This window comes from Heptranchias perlo, chromosome 5 (genome assembly GCF_035084215.1).
Source record: "Heptranchias perlo isolate sHepPer1 chromosome 5, sHepPer1.hap1, whole genome shotgun sequence".
In the NCBI taxonomy this organism is placed as follows: domain Eukaryota; kingdom Metazoa; phylum Chordata; class Chondrichthyes; order Hexanchiformes; family Hexanchidae; genus Heptranchias; species Heptranchias perlo.
The window spans coordinates 21,092,704-21,118,657 of NC_090329.1; the positions used below are offsets into that span (position 1 = coordinate 21,092,704).

Genomic DNA, 25,954 nt, shown 5'->3' on the forward strand with positions numbered 1-25,954 from the left:
TTAACTGGCAGGTAATATAGTAAAAATATAAATATGGTGCCCCTATATCATTTGTTCCAATTAGGGATATTAGATATTGAAATCAGAATTTCATCTTTTTTAAAGTAACCTGAATTGTATAATACCTTTATTGGCATATCAAGTAGATCCTCTTTGTAAAACTGTTTTCTATTTCTTTCAAAAAGGGTGAAAAGGGTATAACAGGAGAGCCAGGATTCCCAGGAGTACAGGTAACATCTAATTCATATATATCTCTTTGTTTGTAATTTCTTTCCCTTTGTATATCATCATAAGCAATCGCTATTAAAGTGTTCACGTGCATGTCTTAGTTTTGATTAATATTCCCATACAAAATAGCAATAATCACACACAATGCTCAAGGTAATTAATCCATTTAATTACAAATATAGATTGAAAATCCAACTTTATTTAAACTGGAGTACTTCCACAATAGATTTGGTATGAGAATAACTTGCATTTGTTTTCAGTGTTGTAATTGACAAAGGAAGTGTGTCAAGTTCTTATGCTGAAATTGAGTTGGAGATGGGACTAGTGGTTTAAAATGGTTCAGATTTGGCGTCTGGATCCAATTTGATAGGAATTTAATCATCCTAACTAATCACAGTACTAATTAATGGCTTAATTAAAAGCACGTAGCAATAATAATGGTGTACAAATATAAGGAAACCAATTAAGTACCATTTAAATCATGTGGTACTTTGTTATTTATAATAATATTTTAATTGTGAAATCAGAAATATTACAATTTTAATGTAATTATGTATAAACAATTTTTAAGTGTGTGTACAAATATACAACCAGTTACAAGAAAGATCAATTGACTGTTCTTAAATATGTAAAGAGTTTTCACACAAGGTATGATCCATAAATTGTATTATATACATAGGTGGCTCAAAACTAATAACTAAAATACTTATATGCAAATTAATGGGTAACAGACCCCCTAAGACACCAAAATTTGATAAACGTGGAACTTGAACCATATTGCATAATGAATGGTAAGGTATTTTCACTAAGATCTTTCTATATATCTCCCAACCTGCAGTACAGTACAATGTACAGTTCTTCTTCCCGTATCTTTGACACCTCTCCAGTTGGTTAATTTAGAACTGGAACAATTTAAGATGGCCACAATGAGCCTCATCTGAATGCGACATATCCTCAGAAACCTGAAAAACATTGGAAATGACCAGTTACAATAAATGTAACTTTTTCATTCTGCACTAAGAATACAATATTATATTGTACGATACAACTTTTCCTATACTTGTGAGTACAATATTCATAATTCGCCCCCGATTTGTGGGGGAGAAATTAGACCGTGTTGCACCCATTTTTTGGGTGTGAAATGGGACAAAAAGGTACGATTTCATGGGGCTCCTGAGCTCCTAAAATACATGGGATGCCATTTTGGCTCAGGTGATATTCAAACATTCCTGGCATATGCTGAAAAGGGGTCTAACACCTGTTTAAGGACCCTCTCAGAAATTGGCCAGTGCTCAGTGAAACAGGCGCTGTGGATGTTCCCCTCAGGTTTTCCTGTTTTGCTGCTACCTAACCAACAGCCCTTGTTAGTTTTATGTCATCACTAACAAAATTGCATTTTCAGGAAGCATGTTTCAAAGCCGTATATTCCAATAATTTTGCTAGCCTTTCCTTAAGTGTGATTAAAAGCAGAAATTTCTCCCGTCTTTCAATACAAGAGGAATGCAAACATACAAAGCAAGAATCTGCCAGCATCAGCTTTGGGTCCTAGGTTGCTTTGATCAAATTCATACAAGCTAAATCAAGAATGTAATGCAGATAGGTTACCAGCTCTGGTTGGACGTATTCCTGGACATTTCATCACATGACCTCCCACCTCCAACCACCCCACCCGGTCAAACACCCCCCATCTCCAATATTTTTATAACTAATAAATGGAAGTGTTCAAAGAAATGGTTCTATGATTTTTCTCCTGGGTTGCTTGCAGCAGTGTCCAGGAGATTAATTTTCAATTCCTGGATACTCCAGGGCAATCCTGGAGGGTTGGCAACCCTAAATGCAGGGTCTTTTTCAGAAAGTTCTGCCAAAAAACAATCCAGGGCTGCGCCAACAGGAATATCTGTCAGAATTCAAACAAATGGCAGTGTATTGGGTTAACATTTTGCGATAGCTGTAAGTTCTGTGTAGATGACCATATCCTGCCAGGCTTATTCTAGAAGGGTAATTGTGCAAATTGGTGCAGAGCTTTGCCTGCTGCCAGGAATTTGGGTGCGTTTACCGCAATTTTCAATCCAAATGGACAGAAAATCATGGCAAGCATGGTGCATGGATTCCCGATAAGCACTACTGCCAGAAGCATGAATTCATAAAGTTACCTGTAAATTCCAGACAATGCCTATAAACATGATCAGATAGCTAGGGACTGATAGTAAAATGGGACTTTTACCTGCATATACTATCATAAGGTTATTATCCTGGAGTGTTATGGAACTGAGTAAGTGTACCTCCACCAGAAACTCTAGCAATATTAATGCAGAAGAATCATTTAACCTTTGATGTATGGGTGGATGTACTATACATGAGCGTTAATGATAAATCAAATGATGATTGAATCCTTCAAATGACTGGATTATCCTCCAATCTCTGATATAGTACATGCACAAGTATCTAATTGTTATTAGGAACATACGACCAGGAGTAGGCCATTCAGCCCCTTGAGCCTGTTGCACCATTCAATTAGATCATCAATTCCACTTACCCACCGCTTTTGCTCCATATCCCTTGACACCTTTACCTAACAAAAGTCTAATAATTTCAGTCTTGAAAATTTCAATTGACTCAGCACTCAGAGCCATTCGGGGGAGAAAGTTCCAGATTTCCACTACCCTTTGTGTGAAGGTGCTTCCTGATTTCACCCCTAAATGATCTAGTTCTAATTTTAAGATTATGCCCTCTTGTTCTAGATTCCCCAACCAGATGAAGTAGTTTTTCTACCTACCCTATCGAATCCATTTATCATTTTAAACACCTCGATTAGATCACCCTTCAATCTTCTGAACTCAAAAGAATGCAAACCAAGTTTATGCAACCTGTCCCCTAGCCCTTTAAACCCCGTTATTATTCTGGCAGATCTGCATTGCACCCCCTCCAAAGCCAATATATCTTTCCAGAGGTTCGGTGCCCAAAACTGAATGCAGTACTCCAGATGGGGTCTGACCAAGCCTCTGTACAACTGAAGCATCAACTCCTCACTTTTAAATTCCAATCCCCTTGAGGTAAAGACCAATATTCCAATAGCCTTTTGGATTGTGCCTATGCACTAGCTTTTAGTGATCTATGCACATGGATACCTGAATCCTTTTGCTTCTCCACAACTCCTAGTCTCTCACCATTAAGAAAATATTATGATTTGGCTTTCTCAGCTCCAAAGTGGATGAACTCACACTTCTTCACATTGATCTGCATCTGCCACAGTTTTGATTACTCATTTAGTCTGTTTATACCTCTTTATAACTTCCTATTGAAGCATATCTTCAAAATATCATGGAAAGTGACTACATTTTTGCATTTAAAAATGATAGTGGTTTTATATCCAGCTAGGAACAGTGTAGTGAGTGACAGTCTGATCTCACAAGGGTATTCTCAGTTGTATTGAGGGATCACAGTCAAGGTTGACAAGATGGTAAGGAGCCAGTTCACACAAATAATTTAATAGCCGGCATAAATCAAACTACTAGCAAGGATGTGTTTTTGGTGGCATTATATAGAGAAGAATGCTTCCTAAGTACATTATCAAAGTTATTGGACTCAGTCCAGATCTGAGAAAATCCATTGATAGATTAGAGCAAGAATAAGTAGCCAACAGAAATGAAGTTGTAGCTATTAAGACCACATGTCTCAGTTCTCTTACTACAACGCGCTTGTAAGTTAGATCGGCAATGTTATTCCCAAGTTACATGTTCAATTTTGTGTTATAAATTGGTAAATCATTTTGTGTTAACACAATACACTTGTATAATGGTACTGTAATATTTCACTCTGACCGTTTGCATTTCACAGATAATGGGGCAGATTTTCCTGTTCTTGTGCCTGGGTGTATTGGTTAAAATAAGTAAACTGATAATGTAATTCTTTTCTGCAGGGCACAAGAGGCTCAGCAGGACTAAAAGGGGAGGTAGGTCAGCCAAAATGTGTTGCTCGAACCAATACCGCTGCAAAGGAATTGTTCACACTACATTTAAATATTCTAAAAATGGCGATACTATCACTGTTATTACAATTCTTTTTCCTCTAGACAGGTGAAGTAGGAGCATCTGGCACTGCAGGGATAAGAGGCCCAAGAGGAGAACCTGGCACACCAGGCAGAACTGGACATCAAGGCCGTAAAGGAAACAATGGATTTACAGGATCGCCGGGACCACCAGGACCAGAAGGAATTCCTGTAGGTGTACATCTAATGTTATTTTGATACAATTTCCTGTTTAATATGCTGTTGCTAATTCCTAATGCCAAACTGTTTTAATAGGGAAGAGTCATTTCAGATGAATACATCCGACAGGTTTGCATGGATGTGCTAAGAAGTAAGTATGAAGCATTAATCCTTCCCAACTTAAAATCAGCTAAAATTAGTTAAAATATTCACAGTAAAGAAAATGTTGTCCTAATGCCATTTTTATTGAGAGAGAATTCAATGCAGAATCTTCTGTTGAAATGTAAAAGGAGAAATAAATGGATAGGGATGAGGGACTTCAGTTATGTGAAGAGACTGGAGAAGCTGAAATTGTTCTCCTTAGAGCAGAGAAGGTTAAGGGGCAATTTAATAGAGGTCATGTTTGGTTGATTTAATTGAATTTTTTGAAGAAATCACAATGTGTAATGTGAATTTGGTGTATGTTATATATATGGATTTCCAGAAAAAAAGAAATAACTAATTTATGTAGCACCTTTCATGACCTCAAGATGTCCCAAAGCCAATGAAGTACTTTTGAAGTGTAGTCACTGTTGTAATGTAGGGAAACATGGCAGTAAATTTGCACACAGCAAGGTCCCACAAACAGCAATGAGACAATGACCAGTTGATCTATTTCTTTTTACTGATGTTGTTTGAGGGATAAGTGTTGGCCAGAACACTGGAAAGAACTCTCCTGCTTTTCATCAAATAGTGCCATGAGATCTTTTACATCCACCTGAGAGGGAAGACGGTTTAGCATCTGATCTGAAAGGCACCACCTCCAAAAGTGCTCCCTCGGTACTGCCCTGAAGTGGCAGCCTAGATTATGCGCTTAAGTCTCTGGAATGGAACTTGAACCCATGACCTTCTGACTAAGAAGCAAGAGTGCTACCAAATCTAACACAGTTTGTTGAGATGCCACATAAGAGACATTTTACCAAAATTAAGGCACGTGATATTAAAGGGGTTAGAGAGATCTGTTGCTGCTGTAGTTGCGAGTCCTGCCTGTTTCCTAGTACATCTACTGTCACTTGTGCAGGGATACTGGATGATCTGGATGTGGCATCTCGCAGAGACTCTGCAACCTTATCCGCGGCTACTCCATCCATGTCCCTGCTGCTGAGTGCTCCCTCAGCATGTCTGTTGATCTGCATGGTAATGAGGTCAGTGAATACCTGCCTCAAGCTCCTCTCAATCAGATCCCCCACCATGTTAAAGCAGGACAAGGGAGCAGCAGCTTGAGCATTCATGGGAGATACTCTGACTGGACTTAGGACCTGTGCCACTGCGTGGTAGACTGCAGTGACGACAATTGTTCATGCACAACTATACAGAAGCAGCTACTGGACTCCTCCACACTTCTAGCTAGACCTTGCAAGCAGTTTCATTTGGATAGAGGAACAGTTGAAGGAAGAGGAGCAGCAGCAGCCACAGCGACCAGCACCGGCAGCAGCTGGGCCTGTTAGAAAATAGCAGGTGACAGACCTGTTCGTAGGAGGCCGTGCCCAGCACACAAAGTGTACAGGCTGAGTCACTTTCTTGGATCTGTCTGAAGAGCGGTGCATGAGGAGGCTGTGCTTCTCCAGACAGGCTGTTGCAAACCTCTGCAGCCTCCTGCACTATGACCAGATGCCTGTTGGAGCAGGGGCCATGCTTTGCCAGCGGCTGTCATTATAACCAGAGCCCTTAATCACTTCGCCACTGGCTCCTTCCAGTCTGTTACAGGGGACATTAGCCACATCTCCCAGTCTGCAGCACACAGCTGTATTGAGCCGGTCATTAACGCCCTGTTCGCCAGGACTAACCTTCCCATTTGACGTCAACAGTCAACATGAGAGAGCTTGGGGATTTGCAGCGGTGATTGGTTTTCCCCGTGTCCAGGACACCATTGACTGCACGCATATTGCCGTCAGAGAGTCAGAACACCAGCCAGCCAGCAGCATTCATGAATAGGAAGAGCTACCACTCCATTAATACCCAGCTAGTTTCCAATCTCAGAAGCAAGATCATGCAAGTTTGTGCAAGGTACCCAGGCAGCTGTCACAATGTATTTATCCAGTGAAGCTCAACCATCATCCCAATATTCAACCCTTCCACCAACGGGACAGGATGGATGATGGATTGTCTACTGGGAGACAAGGGATAACCCCTACACATGTGGCTCATGACACCCCTCCACAACTCTATCATGCTTGAGCAACACAGGTATAATCAATGCCATGGGACCACCAGGATAATTGTTGAGCACATCATAGGGATGATGAAGCAAAGATTCAGGTGTCTCGACAGGTCTGGGACTTCCTACAATATGCCCCAGAAAAAGGGTGCAAGCGGGTGCATTCGTGGCAGGGGGGCTGCTAAAGTTGGGGATTCCCGGGGTGGGTCCGGAGCCCGGCTCCAACCCACCCACTTCCGGGTTCCCCAATGACGCGTTTAGATGCACGCGCAGCCCCTGCATGCTGGACTCCCACCGGCAATTAAAGCCGGCGCGATCCCACTTAAAGCAATTAATTACATAGTTCAGGTCATTTGCAGACCTGATTGGGAGGATATTTTAGGAGGGGTGGGATTTTCATGTCAACAGAGCGTGTTTCCCATGCTGGGGGAAACACTCCCAGTTGAAACAGACGTGTTGCAGCCACCAGCCTGTGTGAGCTGCAAAGGTCCATTTGACAGGTGGGAGAGGAGACCCTCACTCATTGCAGGAGGCCACTCTGTCACTTTGGACAAAGTTTGGCCTGTACCACCCTCCTCCTAACACTAAAATTCACCAACTTGGAACTTCAACTCCGGTGTGCAGACACATTAACCAACCTTGCGGACCCCCTCAAACGTACATCCTCTGGATGGAGGTCGCCATAGCTGCAGTCATGACCTCATCGGAGGGCGAACAGCACCACCAGCCTCGCCGGCCACGCCGTTCACCTCAGACACGTGGAGCTTCACAACACAGTGCTGTGACACATCCACCTACACAGCAGGAGGGAGGGCAACCACAGAGACAGATGCGTCGCAGAAGGCACTACCCTCGCCACAGGGTCTACAGATCGAGGCTCAGCTTCCTGGACCTCTCTGAGGAGCAATGCACAGGAGGCTTAGAGTCACTCGACATATAGTCGTGGACATCTGCAGCCTCCTTGATGCCAAGCTGCTCCCGGCTGGCCCGAGCACCATCTTCTTACCTGTCTCTTCAAAGTCAACACTGCCCTCAACAACTTCTCCTCCGGATCCTTCCAGGGTGCCACCGGGGACATCGCCGGCGTCTCTCAGTCGTCTGCACAAAAGAGCCCTGCAAATACACCTACACCCACTCTGCAGTGACCCAATGGGCGGCATCAGGCGTGGGTATTCATGGTGATCCTCAGGAAAGGGAATTATTGCACAAACCAGACAAGATTTGCAAAGACGTGGCAGTAGTGGTGATGACAAAATTTAATGTGGTTGGCAAAACAAACAAAACTAAATGACATTCTGTCATACACGCTAGTGCATCCTCTTTGTGCTCACAAAACCTCAGCCTTACGTTTACGGGAACCCCTATGTGGTGCTACCCCTGTGGTTTCAGCAGAGGTAGTGGCAGGTTGCTCTTGTCCATGCCCTGACCGATGAGATGTATTGCGTGGACTCCCTCTGGGTTTCGGTGCCCGTGAGGGCCCCTCCAAAGACTGCTCCACCTGCACCTGTGCAGGGGCAGATTCGGCCACCTGGAGAGGAGGCAGCATTGCGGGTACTGGTTGAGAGGGGGCAACGGGTGAGACGTGGGAGCGCTTTGAGTGGTGTCCCCACTTCCATGTCCCCTTTCGCCATCATCCCTCTCCTGGGCCAAGCCCACATCACTCCTTCCACCTTGCTGGATGACAGTTTGGAGGACTTGTGTGAAGTCTTGGAATGCCAGTTGTAACATATCTGTCAGCCTGTTTAAGGTGGCAGAATTTTGCACACCCTGAATCCGAACGGCCGTTGTCAGGGCCTGAATGGACTGATTGTTGAGCCATGCTTGAAGCTCGATGGAGGCTAGCCTTCCCTCCATCGCAGACATTCCCACACCTACCCGCGACACTATCTCAGAGATGCCTTCACGTCCCTGTGACAGTATTCCATTCATGCAGGAGTTGGACTCCTCCATCCTCTGTGCGATTGTGGAGAGTGCACGTGGCAACTGTTCCAGTACCTTGGCAATGTGCTGCTGGCCCTCAGTGATTCTCCTTTTCATGGCTGGCCCCCAGGGTTCAGCATCTGGGTCCAGCTGAGCAGAGCCTGGAGAAGAGTGCTCCCACCAACGCGGACTATCCACGGCTGCCCCTGCCACCAGGGTCTGTTCATGCTCACATGTGCGTGGTGACTCACCATGTGCAAGCCCAACTAACTGAGGACGGGGACCCACCGAGGTGTGTGTATATCTGTGCTGGTGGATGGCTGGCTCAGATGTGACGATGCCCCCTCAGAGGCCGGCAAGTCCTCTGAGGAATGGCCCTCCGCAGTCACGGCTGTCGCAGATGGCCCTGCAAGAGAACAGAAAGCAATATTAAGCATGTGGACAGTGTTGAGGTGCTGCAGATGCCAAATGATGTTAAGATCATTCACTATCACGAGTGCTGAGTGTTAGATTTCTGTCACCAGCCGCTTGTGCGCTCCCAGTCTCGGCATCCGCCACGGACAGGCACTCCAGCGTGCGGCTTATTTCTATTGCCTGCTGCTCCGTGTTCTTTAGGACCACCTGGTGTGGCGGGCCCCCTCCAGTCCTTGCCCTCTCTCGGGCATTCTGGCATCTCTTCTCCTATCAAGGCAAAACAAGAGAGGCATGATTGAGTGATGGTTGCATAGTGACCCGCTGCATGCATTGGTGTGGGTGGGGGTGAGCGTGAGGGAGATGCATGGGAGGGTGCCTGTGAGACATAGCCATGAGATTGTATGAGGATTGGGTTGTGTGGTAGTGTTCGAATGGGAACTGGGGCAGTGAGTAAGTGCAGGCAAGGTGAGGATGATGGTTGAGTGGATGTGAGGAGTGATGCGAGAGCGTTGACAGTGCAGAAAGAGTTGTGTGGTGGTGGAGGTGATGTGGAAGATGGAGTGTGGGTAAAAACGCGTAAGTATACTCACTTTGGCTGACCTGGTTAGGTCATTATAGCGCTTACTGCACTGGACCCAGGTTCGGGCGACATTGCTGCTGCTGCTGACCTCCTCTGCCACCTCGAGCCAGGCCTTCTTGGTGGCAGAGGCAGGCCACTTCCTCCCGTCTGATGGGAAAAACGTTTCCCTCCTCCTCCTGACGACATCTTGGAGCAGCCTTGCCTCCGGCCTGCTCCTGCTGCCATTATGGTTGTTTGCTGCAGGAGGAGCATTGGAGGACTGCCCCTTTAAATAGGACTCCTCCTGCTGACAGCCTGTGATGCGGGTGCGCCATGCGCCCACTGAGCAGGTCTGCAATGGGAAACCCGGAAGCACGCATAAGTACCTTCAATTAGGCTGCGATCGCGTGCGGAGCACACCGATTTCACTGGGCGCGTTACCCACTGCTGCCAACCCGCCTCCCTCCCAATATCGAGCCCAAAGTCTCCTGCATTTTGGTCGTGTTCTGCGTACTGCACAACCTAGCCATACAGAGAGACCTGCATTTGGAGGAGGCAGAGCAACAGCAGTAATCGTCATTGGACAAGGAAGATCGTAGAGAAGTTGAGCAGTCTTTGCTGGTGCTTGGGTTGGATAGAGCACTTCACGATGCATCCTCAGGAAGATTTTTGCTGAGAAGGACCTAGAAGAAAGAGAAAAGGAACAAGAGTTAGGATGGCACTGAGAGGCTGGACATTAGCCGGAGACAGTCTTGAGAATGTAGCTTGAAGTTGTAAAGCTTGCTAAATATTTGCTGAGGTGTATGAAGACTTACAAGTAATATCATCGGGATACATCTTCTTTCTTAGTTGTATCCAGGGTCACTGGGTTATGCAGATACCATTAACTCTGTCTGCTATCTGCTGATTTTCTCTTGAGAAGCCTCCATTTTAAGCCACTTAAGTGCTGCTCAGCTGCTCAAGAGGTGCAGGCATCACATTGGGAATCTTGCTGTGAGAGATGATACCTCACAATTTCCAAATCATATAAAAATAAAAATGGGCAGGTAAACATTCTTGTAGCAATCTGCAATAACTCACTGTTAACCCCTGATTAGCACAGTTGCAGCAATTTTGAGGCTTGTAAGTGTAAAATATTCTGCAGGACACTGGCTGTTATGACCCCTTATGACCTAGGCTGTTATGGGTGGGAAAATATTGGGATGGATAAATATTCTGAAGTTTTTCTTGAATATCTTTAGGGAACAGGAACATTTTATGTTGGGGAATGAGGGGAAGATTAAATAAGCAAAGTAAAATAGGATAGTCTCTATATGATCTGTGAAAGAGAGCTCACCGATCTTATTTCCTTCCATGTTAATGTTCCTATATAAACATGTGCTTTTCCCTGCTTCAGGAGGGGAAATCAATACTCTGTAAAAACTGCAAGCTGCTCCACCATCCTCAAACAAGTAATCTGACTACGAGCAGAAATAATATCTACTGCCAAGAACACTCGCACAAAATACTTCAGCACATTTCAGTGAAAAATAATCACACACACAAATTCACAACACTAGTTGTATAGCTAGAGTATCTGATGACCATCATATAGGGGTAGAATTTCTACAGGGGTTCTCCTGATCTCCTGCCGTAACTGGAGAAATGCTGTAAACAAGATGTGGACATGCCAGGCAAAATATTTGGTGCTTTTTTGAGGGAGACCTACATTACTCGCTGGTAATTTAATCACTTTTGAATTATGAAGCCAGAATTAGTCCTGTGGTAATCAATGTATCATATCCAATCCTAATGAGCCTCCTACAGCTCTACAAACCTCAGATTTTAAATTTTGTTGTAATTCTGACAAAGATCCAAGATAATAAAGAAAGAAAAAATTGCATTTATATAGCAGCTTATCATGTCCATCGGACGTCTCAACACACTTCACAGTCAATGGATTATTTTGAAGTGCAGTTACTGTTATGTATTTAAACAGCAAAGCCCCACAAACAGCAATTAAATGAATAGTTAACCTGTTTTTGATTGGTGTTAGTTGAGGGAAGAATGTTGGCCAGGACATCGAGAGAACTCCCTGCTTTTCTTTGAATAGTGCCATGGGATTTTTTTTTTACACGCAACTGAGCAGTCAGCTTTCCCTCAGTACTACACTGAAGTGTCGTTCTAGGTTATGTGCTCAACTCAATACTGGTGCTTAAAGCTACAACCTTCTGACTGAGAAGCAAAGGTGCTACCTACTGAGCCAAGCTGACAGTAAAGCACAAATTCTGAATTGATCTTACTTCAACAACACTAAAGGCAATCACTCGTGCACACACTAAAGAGGTGATCCTGCGTTCCCACTCCTAATGGTAAGCTGTGCTCACAAGGAGCAGGGGTGGGACAATCAGGGCCATAGTGTTGTAGTGCATTCTCCAATTTGCATTCCTCAGGAGCACAGTTCCCCATTGGTAGCACAGGATCGCACAATCACCCCTTATGTATAATGTATACATTGTTCATATATAAATGGGAGTATTTGCTCTTTGGTTGTGCTATGCTGATAAAAATAACTTCACTTTAAATATTTTTGTTTAGTTTGGTACTTGATTTGATTTTTCATTGCCATATCATTCTATTTTTTTAGCCCAATTATCTTCAGTTTTGCGGAACCAAAGGAGTCAAAACTGTTGGCACTGCAAGGCACACAAGGGTTCACCTGGCCCACCAGGACCACCAGGACTTCAAGGTCCAAGCGGTTTCCCAGGTTCAGATGGTGGACAAGGTCAGCCAGGTCATTTAGGTTTACCTGGTCTCCCAGGCATCCAAGGACTCATGGGTAAGACTGAAAAAATGAGTTGAGATTCAGTTTAATATGCAGCTCATTATACATGTGTACCACTATTATTTCTCTTTAGTCCACATTTGGCAAAGGAATTCCCATTATATTTCTATATTCATTTCTGTTTTTCTCTTCAAAAGGAGAGGCAAATCCAAATTAGTCATAATCATGGTATCGTGCCTGTGCCGGCCCTTTGAAAGAGCTATCCAATTATTCCCACTCCCCTGCTCTTTCCCTATAGCCCTTTAAATTTTTTTCCCTTCAAGTATTTATCCAATTCTCTTTTGAAAGTTATTATTGAATCTACTTCCACCACCCTTTCAGGCAGTGCATTCCAGATCATAACAATTCGCTGCATAAAAAAATGTTTCCTCATGTCGCTTCTTCTAATTGGTAACAAGGAATTATGATTAATTATTGATTATTGACAAATAGAACTGGAGCACGAGCCCACATTTTAAATGTTTCATCCATCTTAAAAATAGTGGAAGCAGTCTTGAGTCTTGATGATGAGGAGTTACATTACATAGAATAACATATTCTTTAGCATAGAAACAGGCCATTCGGCCTGCTGGTCTATGCCGGCGCTTATGCTTCACACGAGCCCCCTCCCACCCCTCTTCATCTCACCCTATCAACATATCCTTCTATTCCTTTCTCCCTCATGTGCTTATCTAGCTTCCCCTTAAATGCGATGTAAAGTTAACTGATATGCTGAACTTTGCAAAGAAAGAAGGTTATCTAGGATTGCAACGGGATCTTGATAAATTGGGCCAGTGGGCCGATGAATGGCAGATGGAGTTTAATTTAGATAAATGTGAGGTGATGCATTTTGGTAGATCGAATCGGGCTAGGACCTACTCCGTTAATGGTAGGGCGTTGGGGAGAGTTATAGAACAAAGAGATCTAGGAGTACAGGTTCATAGCTCCTTGAAAGTGGAGTCACAGGTGGATAGGGTGGTGAAGAAGGCATTCAGCATGCTTGGTTTCATTGGTCAGAACATTGAATACAGGAGTTGGGATGTCTTGTTGAAGTTGTACAAGACATTAGTAAGGCCACACTTGGAATACTGTGTACAGTTCTGGTCACCCTATTATAGAAAGGATATTATGAAACTAGAAAGAGTGCAGAAAAGATTTACTAGGATGCTACCGGGACTTGATGGTTTGACTTATAGGGAGAGGTTGGATAGACTGAGACTTTTTTCCCTGGAGAGTAGGAGGTTTAGGGGTGATCTTATAGAAGTCTATAAAATAATGAGGGGCATAGATAAGGTAGATAGTCAAAATCTTTTCCCAAAGGTATGGGAGTCTATAACGAGGGGGCATAGATTTAAGGTGAGAGGGGAGAGATACAAAAGGGTCCAGAGGGGCAATTTTTTCACTCAAAGGGTGGTGAGTGTCTGGAACGAGCTGCCAGAGGCAGTAGTAGAGGCGGGTACAATTTTGTCTTTTAAAAAGCATTTGGACAGTTACATGGGTAAGATGGGTATAGAGGGATATGAGCCAAGTGCAGGCAATTGGGACTAGCTTAGTGGTATAAACTGGGCGACATGGACATGTTGGGCCGAAGGGCCTGTTTCCATGTTGTAAACTTCTATGATTCTAACAGAGGTCACGCATAAGTCCATTTGATTTTCAACTTGGAGGAGGCTTGGCTTTACATGAGCAGTTAAGGGCCAATCTGTTAGTCTGCCTTGATTGGTTGTTAGCTCAAAGCCCACCGTGATAAGTTTTTGAAGGAATCGATGGGCCAAATGACCTCCTTCCATGCTGTAACCTTTCCATGATTCCTATGATTTCTAAGCAATTAAATGGATGTCAAGCAGGAACTGCATTGATCAAACTAAAAACTTACACAGCAGAGATATTCTGGCAGCTACTCTTTGAGAATAAGACGCATATTCTCGCAACGCTGTGATTTAAATGGTTTTACTCAGGTCTTTTTAAAGTTGCTAAAACATTGAGCAAGTTTCAAAAGAAGACCATACCTTTATTTCAGATGGAAATTGATTTATCATGTTCAAAAATACTATATCTGAAATAAAGGGGACGAAAACATGGGTCTAGTTTCCCAGCTTAGGTGCTGGAATTGCCCGCCCACGAACTCTACCAAAGTTAGTGGGGGGGTCAAGGGGAGGCTACCCAATTTAAATATCCTGGGCCATGCTTCCAGAAAAAAACAGATACCTACAATCCACCGGAAGAAATGGCCAAAAATCTAGAAAAACAATCTCACCTTCAGCATCTGCCCTTCAAACGACCACTTCTACCTTTGATGCGCCTGCTACATACAATCAGAAGGGTGTGTGGACAGGCATGAGACAAAGGATTTAGGATGCGTGACGTCACCTCATTCTAACTCTGTGATTCACATCTGTCTACCACTGAGAATGCGGGCGCTTCTTCAGCCTGCCCTGAAACCCATGGGAATTTATCACGTGCCACTTTTGGGGGATCCTCCTGATATCCCCACTATCACAGAAACCAGTCTTCAGCCAATTCGATTCACTCCACTCAAGAAACGGCTGAGTGCACTGCATACAGCAAAGGCTATGGGCTCCGACAACATCCCGGCTGTAGTGCTGAAGACTTGTGCTCCAGAACTAGCTGCGCCTCTAGCCAAGCTGTTCCAGCACAGCTACAACACTGGCATCTATCCGACAATGTGGAAAATTGCCCAGGTATGTCCTGTCCACAAAAAGCAGGACAAATCCAATCCGGCCAATTACCGCCCCATCAATCTACTCTCAATCATCAGCAAAGTGATGGAAGGTGTCGTCGACAGTGCTATCAAGCGGCACTTACTCACCAATAACCTGCTCACCGATGCTCAGTTTGGGTTCCGTCAGGACCACTCGGCTCCAGACCTCATTACAGCCTTGGTCCAAACATGGACAAAAGAGCTGAATTCCAGAGGTGAGGTGAGAGTGACTGCCCTTGACATCAAGGCAGCATTTGACCGAGTGTGGAACCAAGGAGCCCTAGTAAAATTGAAGTCAATGGGAATCAGGGGGAAAGCTCTCCAATGGCTGGAGTCATACCTAGCACAAAGGAAGATGGTAGTGGTTGTTGGAGGCCAATCATCTCAGCCCCAGGACATTGCTGCAGGAGTTCCTCAGGGCAGTGTCCTAGGCCCAACCATCTTCAGCTGCTTCATCAATGACCTTCCCTCCATCATAAGGTCAGAAATGGGGATGTTCGCTGATGATTGCACAGTGTTCAGTTCCATTCGCAACCCCCCAGATAATGAAGCAGTCCGTGCCCGCATGCAGCAAGACCTGGGCAACATCCAGGCTTGGGCTGACAAGTGGCAAGTAACATTTGCGCCAGACAAGTGCCAGGCAATGACCATCTCCAACCAGAGAGAGTCTAACCATCTCCCCTTGACATTCAACGGCATTACCTTCGCCGAATCCCCCACCATCAACATTCTGGGCGTCACCATTGACCAGAAACTTAACTGGACCAGCCATATAAATACTGTGGCAACAAGAGCAGGTCAGAGGGTGGGTATTCTGCAGTGAGTGACTCACCTCCTGACTCCCCAAAGCCTTTCCACCATCTACAAGGCACAAGTCAGGAGTGTGATGGAATACTCTCCACTTGCCTGGATGAGTGCAGCTCCAACAACACTCAAGAAGCTTGACACCATCCAGGACAAAGCAGCCCGCTTGATTGCACCCAATCCACCACCTTAAACATTCACTCCCTTCACCACCGGCGCACTGTGGCTGCAATGTGTACCATCCACAAGATGCACTGCAGCAACTCGCCAAGGCTTCTTCGACAGCAGCTCCCAAACCCGTGACCTCTACCACCTAGAAGGACAAGAGCAGCAGGCACATGGGAACAACACCACCTGCACATTCCCCTCCAAGTCACACACCATCCCGACTTGGAAACATATCGCCGTTCCTTCATCGTCGTTAGGTCAAAATCCTGGAAACTCCCTTCCTAACAACACTGTGGGAGAAGCTTCACCACATGGACTGCAGCGGTTCAAGAAGGCGGCTCACCACCTCCTTCTCAAGGGCAATTAGGGATGGCAATAAATGCTGGCCTCGCCAGCAATGCCCACATCCCATGAACGAATTTTTAAAAACCTGGCAAATATGAGGCCTGCCCCAAATGCCTGCCGCCACACAGGGCACAAATGCTGACTTATGACCTCCCACAACCTAGGAATCTCGTGGCTTTGGTTTCCTCATTTGTAAAACGTTAAATATTTTCATGCATTTCACTGCAGACATTCAATTTCACATCAATCTGTCACTGATTAAACAGTCAATGTGGAGAACACAATTGTAAGTGAATGTTTCTGTTAAACAAAAAGTATTTTCCACCTGAATTGCTTCATAATCTATCTGCCATCTCAGTTACCTTTTGCTGCTTCTTTTTGTACTTTAGAATTACTGGTTGGAAGCATCCTGAGAGCATATCTCTTGTGTTGAACCTCCCCATCCTGTGTGAGTTTGCCTATTGACATCGTGAGGGAGGAAATCTATCCGTTCATGTTGGCAGTGTGTGGAGACTGATAATGTCACATGAGAGGAAGCTATGCATCAGACTTTTGCTCTCAGAGTTCTTCTGACTATCTTTTCTAAAATACAAAACATAACAGCATGAGGTGCCCAGGCTTGACTTGTGGCCTGGTTCCCTGAAATTTTTACCCATCTTTGGCCAATTTTCAACCACCCTTATAAAGGGGGTTGATGGGGATACTTACAGTATCTTTCTGGGGAGGGACATCCGGCATCCCCATTACCCCACCTCCAGAGTGGTCATCCTTCTTCAGGATTTCCAAGACACACCCCGAAAGGAGCAAGTGCCAGCCACTACTATGATGAGGTGACATCCCCTCACTCTCCACACTCCAGCTAGAGGTCACCAATGGATCATTTTTTTAAATATTTGTTCTTGGGAAGTGGGAAACACTAGCAAGGCTGCATCATTGGCCATCCCTAGTTGCCCTGAGAAGTTGGTGGTGTATCTTCTTCTTGAACCACTACAGTCCTTGTGCCACTTTTTTGCCAGCATGTGAGGTACATGGATTATTGGCCACTTTCAGCCAGAATATGCTTATTGCCAACTTCTGCCATTTCAATAATCTACCCAATCATAAGGTTAAAAGTAACAAATATTTCTCATAGGATCATAGGAACTGCTAGTTGAGAAAAGACCAAGGTCCATCTAGTTCGCCTTTGACCATCCTGGTAGTCGCATGATACGATAATGGAGTTGTTGACTAATCATAGCAATCAGTCTCCATCATTTAGTCTACAACAGACCCAGGAAAACCCCCAGTGGTGGAGAGCTTTGGGAACCATAGGTCTAAAGTCACCTGTTCCTCCCAAGCATGCTACACTTTACCACATGTCATCTCTCAAATTACTCATATATTGTATCCCAAAATGTTATTTTCTGAAAGAAGTCGATCAAATTTTTATTTGAATGAATCGATGCTTCCACCATCTCCCTAGGGAGTCTGTTCCATAGATTGACCATTCGCTCACTGACATATTGGGCCCGATATTAGGAGGGAGGCGGGTTGGCAGAGGGGGGTGGACTGGGTAATGCGCCCAGTGAAATCGGTGGGTTTGGCACGCGATCATAAGTAAATTGAAGCCACTTAACGTGGCTTCCGGGTTTCACGCTGGAAAGCTGCGCAGCGGGCAGACTGCGCACCCCCATCATAAGCTGTCAGCTGGAGGAGCCCTATTTAAAGGGGCAGACCTCCACTGACTGATGCTGTAGAAAATAGGCAGAATTACAGCATGGAGCAGCCCAGGGGGAAGGCTGCTCCCAGGTTTAATGATGCCACACCCCAGGTCTTACTGGAAGGGGTGAGGAGGAGGAGGAGGAGGGAAATCTTCCACCCGGCAGACGGGAGGAAGTGGCTTGCCTCTGCCACCACGAAGGCCTGGCTCGAGGTGGCAGAGGAGGTCACCAGTACCACCAACATATCACGCACCTGCATACAGTGCAGGAGGTGCTTCAATGACCTAACCAGGTCAGCCGAAGTGAGTACTCTTACTCATTCCCTTACACTTCGTCTGCCACATCACCGCCCCCACCCAACATCTCCTTCTGCGCTGCCAACACTACTCGATCACATCACTCCTCGCACCCACTGAACCCTCATCCTCATCTTACCTGCACTTCCTCACCTCCCCAGTACTCATCCCACCACTACCACTCAACCCAATCCTCATACAATCTCATGGCTCTGTCTCATACTCACACTCTCATGCATCTCTTTCTTGGTCAGCCTCACCCAACCTGCCACTACCTGTGCTGCAGCCACAGGGCATGCGTCACGTATGTGTAGTAGGAAACGTAAGGCAAACGTGTCGTGAGCATGAAGGGGATGCACAAGGGTGTTTGAGGGTTTGTCATGGTTTTTACTTATATTTGATTTCTGATCAATTCACGTTACATATTATATTGTCACACTACTGCCACGTCTTGGCCATTCTTGACTGGCTTGTGCAATAATGCCCTTTCATGAGGTTCTCCATGAACACCCATGATGCCACCCATTGGGTCACCCTACAGTGGGTGTATGTGTAGTTGCACGACTGTTTTGAGCAGGTGCCTGTTGCACAGCACTGTGTTGTGTAGCTCCACCTGGCGGAGGTGGACGCATGCCTGGCGAGGCTGGTGATGTTGCTCATCCTCCAATGGATTGATGAATGCAGCAATGGACTCCGCCCCCCCATCCTGACGGTGTGAGTGTGAGAGGTCCACAAAGTAGGTAAATGTGTTTGGACAGTAGAGTTTAGAGTATGATTTAATAATTTGGAATGTGGAGACAACGGTGTGGCAGGCAAAACTTTGTCTGAGGTTTCAAGAGTGCCCTGCTGCAATGAATGAGGGTTTACCCTGCACCTGTTAAATGGACCTTTGCAGCTGCCACTGGCTGCTGGCTGCAACACATTTTTTTAAACAGGGAGTGTTTCCCCCAGCATGGGAAACACAATCTGGGTAGTCCAAAATCCGAATCCTCCTAAAATCACCAATTAATGAGATCCGAAAATGACCTCAAGTACCCAGATAATGATCTTAAGTGGGATCCCGCCGGCTTTGATTGCCGGTGGGAGTCCCGCATGTGGGGGCTGCGCGCGCACCGATTCGTGTCATTGGGGAACCTGGAAGTGGGCGGGTTGGAGCCGGGCTCCAGACCCGCTCCGGCAATCCCCAATTTTAGGAGCCCCCCCCCGCCACGAACACACCCACTCAGCCATCCGAAAATTGACCCCATTGTTTCTGCAGATTAGTTTTGAATTTACCCCCCCTTCAAGCGCAGGCCATGTCCTCTGGTTCTACTGTTCTGGACAAGGTCGAATAGCTTGTTGTGCTCTACATTATCTAAACCCTATGGAATCCTAATAGCAGCAATATCACCTCTCAACCTCTTTTCCAGTGAGAAAATGCCTAATTACGTAATCACTTCTAATAATCCAATCCCTCCATCCCCTCAGTCATTATGGTTGCTCTCTTCTGCATCCTTACAGTAGCTGCAATATCCATTTTTTACTTTGGTGACCAGTACTGTACACAGTTCTGTATTCCATCACAATTAAAACCATGGAAGAAACTGTGCAACAGAAATTTTCAGTGTGAACTTAGATGAATGCTCCTGCTACGTGATTAATATATTACAATAAACAGATTTGTTGCTTAATAGAAATTGACTCAACTTGTTAGTGTAGTAAAGAGATGCCAACTGGAAAACATGCCACATTGTGCACTTAAATTGATTTATATTTATGAGATAATATCAGAAGGCCACATGGACTGAGGTAGAATTTGACAGATTCAGCGGAAACTTGTATAAGATCATCTGTAAAGATACAACAGGGATGAAATTCAACTTTGGCAGGGTCTTCAATGGAAAGAAAAATCGGGCAGAGTGTGTAACGGGCTATTTTATGTCCCTGCTGAAGTTGAATTTTACCCCTCCCCCTATAAGTCTTAAGGAACATGTGTGCAAGATAGATTTACTGAAATGTATTTAACTCCAGTTAAGTGTCTGTTGCCTGATCGCACTGAAATCTCATTGAATGGTCATATGATGAGATTTGCAGCAGCATCTCTGTCAGCCCAAAAGTCTGCATTCACATTAGCAGCAAATCCTTACACGCCATTCCTCCTGCCTCGATACCAGGCAGTATTGTCACCTAGGATTCTTTGCCTTGTGCACAGCCATTCAAAAACTAAATGGGGATTGTTGGAGCATTCTGCTCTAGGAATTCTCTAACTTCCTGTTTGAAAATGTTTTATGTCTACAACGGTCACTACGATGAAATTCATGTGACATCTGCCCCAGTTAGATTTACATTGACTGCGCACTCGTAGCCAAATGGTTGATCACTCCTGGTGAATTTGGAGAAGACCTGCACCTTTAAACTGTGCTGAGCTATATAACATTCAAAGAAACTTCATACAAATGCATGTGATTTCAAAGATGCAAAAGCTTATTCCTGGCAGAGCATCTCCATATCTGTTGCCTTTGGTATGACTTGTTAAGCCAGAAAATGTTCATAACCCTTCAATCCAATGTTCCAGGCTTTACTTTTACTGTATCCAGTTAATAAAATGGTGCAGTTAACAAAAGTTGTATTTGGACAGTGTCAATGGAAAAGATAAATTAATAAAACTTAAACCAAATAATAATGACTTTACAAACAGCTTTACATGAAATAATCAAACAGTTTCTAGGATATTAGACTTCAGTTGGAGCTGTAATAGAAGATTTGAAAGCTCAAAAATACTAAAATTACTTTTTTAACATACGAACATTTTTAACTGAAATATTCAAAGATGTTTTATTTGAAATCATGTTGTGTGATATTAATAACAAATATGTTTGGGTGCAACTTAAGCAAGATGCTAATTTGCTTATTTTACATAGTGAATGGTACATTAATGTAATTATAAATATGGTTTGGGGTGAACGTATGTGGTTGGAATGAACTGGTAATAACTGGGCATGATTCTGAATATTATACTAGATGACTCAGATCTATAAATTTCCACAGTTTCAACTGTTGTATTCGTTGCTTTATTCTAAGTGTAGTATTCGTTTTTTAATTCTAGGTGTAGTACTTGTTGGTTTATTCTAAGTGTAATATTCATTGTTTTATTCAAAGCATAATATTCATTGTTTAATTCACGGTGTAGTTTTCATAGTTTTATACTAGATGTTATATTCATTGTTTTATTCTAGGTGTAATATTCATTGTTTTCTTCTCTGTGTAGTATTCATTGTTTTATTCTAGGTGTAGTATTCATTGTTTTCTTCTCTGTGTAATATTCATTGTTTTCTTCTCTGTGTAGTATTCATTGTTTTATTCTAGGTGTAATATTCATTGTTTTCTTCTCTGTGTAATATTCATTGTTTTATTCTCTGTGTAGTATTCATTGTTTTATTCTAGGTGTAATATTCATTGTTTTCTTCTCTGTGTAATATTCATTGTTTTATTCTCTGTGTAGTATTCATTGTTTTATTCTAGGTGTAATATTCATTGTTTTCTTCTCTGTGTACTATTCATTGTTTTATTCTAGGTGTACTATTCATTGTTTTATTCTAGGTGTACTATTCATTGTTTTATTCTAGGTGTACTATTCATTGTTTTCTTCTCTGTGTACTATTCATTGTTTTATTCTAGGTGTACTATTCATTGTTTTATTCTAGGTGTAATATTCATTGTTTTATTCTAGGTGTACTATTCATTGTTTTCTTCTCTGTGTAGTATTCATTGTTTTATTCTAGGTGTAGTATTCATTGTTTTCTTCTCTGTGTAATATTCATTGTTTTATTCTAGGTGTAGTATTCATTGTTTTCTTCTCTGTGTAATATTCATTGTTTTATTCTCTGTGTACTATTCATTGTTTTATTCTTGGTGTAGTATTCATTGTTTTCTTCTCTGTGTAGTATTCATTGTTTTATTCTAGGTGTAGTATTCATTGTTTTCTTCTCTGTGTAGTATTCATTGTTTTATTCTCTGTGTACTATTCATTGTTTTATTCTAGGTGTAATATTCATTGTTTTCTTCTAGGTGTACTATTCATTGTTTTATTCTAGGTGTACTATTCATTGTTTTATTCTATGTGTAATATTCATTGTTTTATTCTCAGTGTGGTTTTCATTGTTTTATTCTAGGTGTAATATTCATTGTTTTCTTCTCTGTGTAGTATTCATTGTTTTATTCTAGGTGTAGTATTCATTGTTTTCTTCTCTGTGTACTATTCATTGTTTTATTCTAGGTGTACTATTCATTGTTTTATTCTAGGTGTAATATTCATTTTTTTATTCTCAGTGTGGTTTTCATTGTTTTATTCTAGGTGTAATATTCATTGTTTTATTCTAGGTGTAAAATTCATTGTTTTATTTGAGGTGTAGTATTCATTGTTTTAGTCACGGTGTAATATTCATTGTTTTATTCTAGGTGTAATATTCATTGTTTTATTCTAGGTGTAAAATTCATTGTTTTATTCGAGGTGTAGTATTCATTGTTTTAGTCACGGTGTAATATTCATTGTTTTATTCTAGGTGTAATATTCATTGTTTTATTGTAGTTGTAATATTCATTGTTTTATTCTAGGTGTAATATTCATTGTTTTATTCTAGGTGTAATATTCATTGTTTTATTGTAGTTGTATTATTCATTGTTTTATTCTAGGTGTAATATTCATTGTTTTATTGTAGTTGTAATATTCATTGTTTTAAACAAGGTGTAATATTCATTGTTGTATTTTAGGTGAAGTATTCATTGTTACATTCTCGGTGTAATATTCAATGTTTTATTCTAGGTGAAGTATTGATAGTTTTAGTCTAGGTGTAGTAGTCATTGTTTTATTCTAGGTCTAGTAATCGTGTTTTATTCTAGGTGAAGTATTCCTTGTTTTATTCTTGGTTTAGTATTCATTGTTTTATTCTTGGTGTAGTATTCCTTGTTTTATTCTTGGTTTAGTATTCATTGTTTTATTCTTGGTGTGGTATTCATTGTTTTATTCTTGGTTTAGTATTCATTGTTTTATTCTTGATGTAGTATTCATTGTTTTATGCTTGGTTTAGTATTCATTGTTTTATTCTTGGCGTAGTATTCATTGTTTTATTCTCAGTGTATTTGTTGTTTTATTCCAGGTGTAGTATTAGACAATACATCTGAATGTTTACATCTTTTACATCATCAGCCCTGATGTCGTCAACAATTGTTTTTTTTACAGGAATCCCTGGTGAGAAAGGTGAAAAAGGTGATAGAGGAGTAGGATACCCTGGACTGCAAGGTCTACCAGGACTACCAGGTACTATAAAATGTTAATGGTATATCTCATTTTCATTTCTGAAAAATATAAGCACAGATTTTCCATGAATGATCCATTCCTGGTGTTTCTTTTATCTTGGTTTTAAACCAGGTGTTTAAAAATAACAATTGGAACAAACACGCATCTATGATATATTATTATTATACACAATAATATTATATATTATTGTGTATGGTCCCAACATTTTATAGTATTGCACCAAGAGGCAGTACTGAAAGAGTTAACATTATGTGACTCATGTGAACGTTAAATAACATCCCACCTAACGTTATGTGACTGTCAATCGACTTATCTTCTTCAGTGAAATTGTGGTGCATTTCCTAACTTTGTCCCCGGGTGATGTAGCAGCAATCCCTTCCTCAGAGAATGGCTGAAATGTTAGTCTAAGTGAGCATAGGTCTCATATAAGCACAGAAAAAATAACCCAAAAAAAACTGCTGCCACTGTACAAGTGGGAAAGAAGACATATGTTTAACTCCAAGGACGTTTTAGAGGTAATCGATACTCAATCAGCAGATCACTCACACAATGACCAACATGGCAGACAGCACCAACTATGAAGACAGAAGCACTCTGAAGTCTGCTGGGTCACCTCAGAAGACCATGGATCGAGGAGAGAAACAACTGGAACGTAACTCTGCTGCTAGGCAGGAAACAACATTAGTAATGTTTGGTTCACATGATGACAACCAGATCCAGTAGGCAACCACGATTCGTGGCTGCACGGGCAACCAAGCTTCTCTGACCACTCCTAGAAAGAACTCTTTCTCTCCAAACCCCCTCCCCCACCCACTGACCAGAGTTAATGAAGCTCAGATCTCTAATCTAATTTCACCCTCCCAACCCCACTAAGAACAAATTGAGGCAACGGAACTCAAACCCACATTGAACTGCCCGTGGAGCAGAAATTGAGGCATAGGAACAGGAATCCAGATTGAACCTACCCAAACCCCACCCCACCCAACTGGACAGAAATTCAGAGATCAGACCACAAACCCTTATTCCCTCTGCTGCCCACTGCTCCTAAATACTTCAGTCAGGCCATAGCTCTCCATCCATTGGATTTCCCCTCACCAATGAGCAGAGAGAGTGCAAACGTCTCCCTCCAGCATTGACTCCACCTCCCACCTGGAAAAGAAATATTAAGACCATAACTCAAAACCACATAGAATGTCTTTCTCTCCTCACCATGAGCAAAGATATCATGCTACCTCACCGGACAAACAGCAAACATATCTGGAAGGAACCCCACCAACCCGCACTTGGGACCCATCTACATTCAACAGCCCCCACTAAGCAGTACCTAGGCACTTGGAGCCAACCCTCTTCAGCTAAATAACCCCACCCCACACTGACCAGCTGAATAACTTCTGTCCCATTCACCAAGCATCGTTTTGGTCACCAGAACCCAGCCTCCTCACCTAAGCACATTGCCTCTCTTATTCCATCCCCTCAAGTGAGCATCACACTTTATTGGAGCCAAACTCCCCATCCCCCTTTCCCCTTCCTCCTCCTCATCTCTTCCACTTCCCCTCTCTCTCTCACCCCACTCTAATCGTTCTCATCTCCCCCTACTCCTTCTCCCCCTCTTTCCTCTCCTTCCCCCCTTCTCTCTCTCTCCCCCCACCTCCTCCCTCCCTCCCCCTTTAGTGTCAGCCATAGCTCAATGATGGCACTCTCAGCTCTAAATCAGATCATAGGTTCAAGCCCCACTTCAGAAACTTGAAAGCCTAATTCAGGCTTTCAAGTTCAACTTCAGTGCTCTAGTGCAGTACTGGGGGAGTGCTGCATTGTCAGAGTTGCTGTCTTTCAGATGAGACACTACACCAAGCTCGCTTAGGTGGACATAAAAGATCATTGCTTCCTCCCTACTTCTCTTCCTATCCCCTCCTTCCTCCCTCATTCCTCCTTCCTCTCTCTCTCTGCCTCCCCATCTCACCCCCCCCTCCCCCTGGCCTTCACCTGCTCGCCCCCTTCCCCTCTTTGATCCAATTCAATTATCCTCACCCCCTAACCCTGATTTATCTGAATACTGCTCTTGGTCTTGACTCCCCTTGTGCAATACCACAGGAGATTGACCTATACAAACATGAATATAAAATTATCTGCATGTGAGAAAACTGCTCTACGAAGAGAAAATTGGCAAGAAAACAATGTACAATGTGTGAATGGGAATCATTATTTAAAGGGGACATTTACTCAAACACCAATGGAAAACAAAACTGCTGATTTTTATGAATAATTTAGATCAACGTTCCTGTGATGTGATGTAAC

General features: G+C 43.1%; 1 protein-coding gene across 1 annotated transcript in view; it reads left to right on the forward strand.

Annotated features, from left to right (window-relative positions):
• Positions 1 to 25,954, forward strand: part of col21a1 (collagen, type XXI, alpha 1) — a 315,698-nt gene that overhangs the window by 283,987 nt on the left and 5,757 nt on the right. The window contains exons 24-29 of the mRNA XM_067985251.1: positions 186 to 230; positions 4,148 to 4,180; positions 4,301 to 4,447; positions 4,532 to 4,586; positions 12,152 to 12,343; positions 23,582 to 23,659. Of these exons, the coding sequence (XP_067841352.1) occupies positions 186 to 230; positions 4,148 to 4,180; positions 4,301 to 4,447; positions 4,532 to 4,586; positions 12,152 to 12,343; positions 23,582 to 23,659 (550 nt within the window). The remainder of the gene's footprint in view (positions 1 to 185; positions 231 to 4,147; positions 4,181 to 4,300; positions 4,448 to 4,531; positions 4,587 to 12,151; positions 12,344 to 23,581; positions 23,660 to 25,954) is intronic.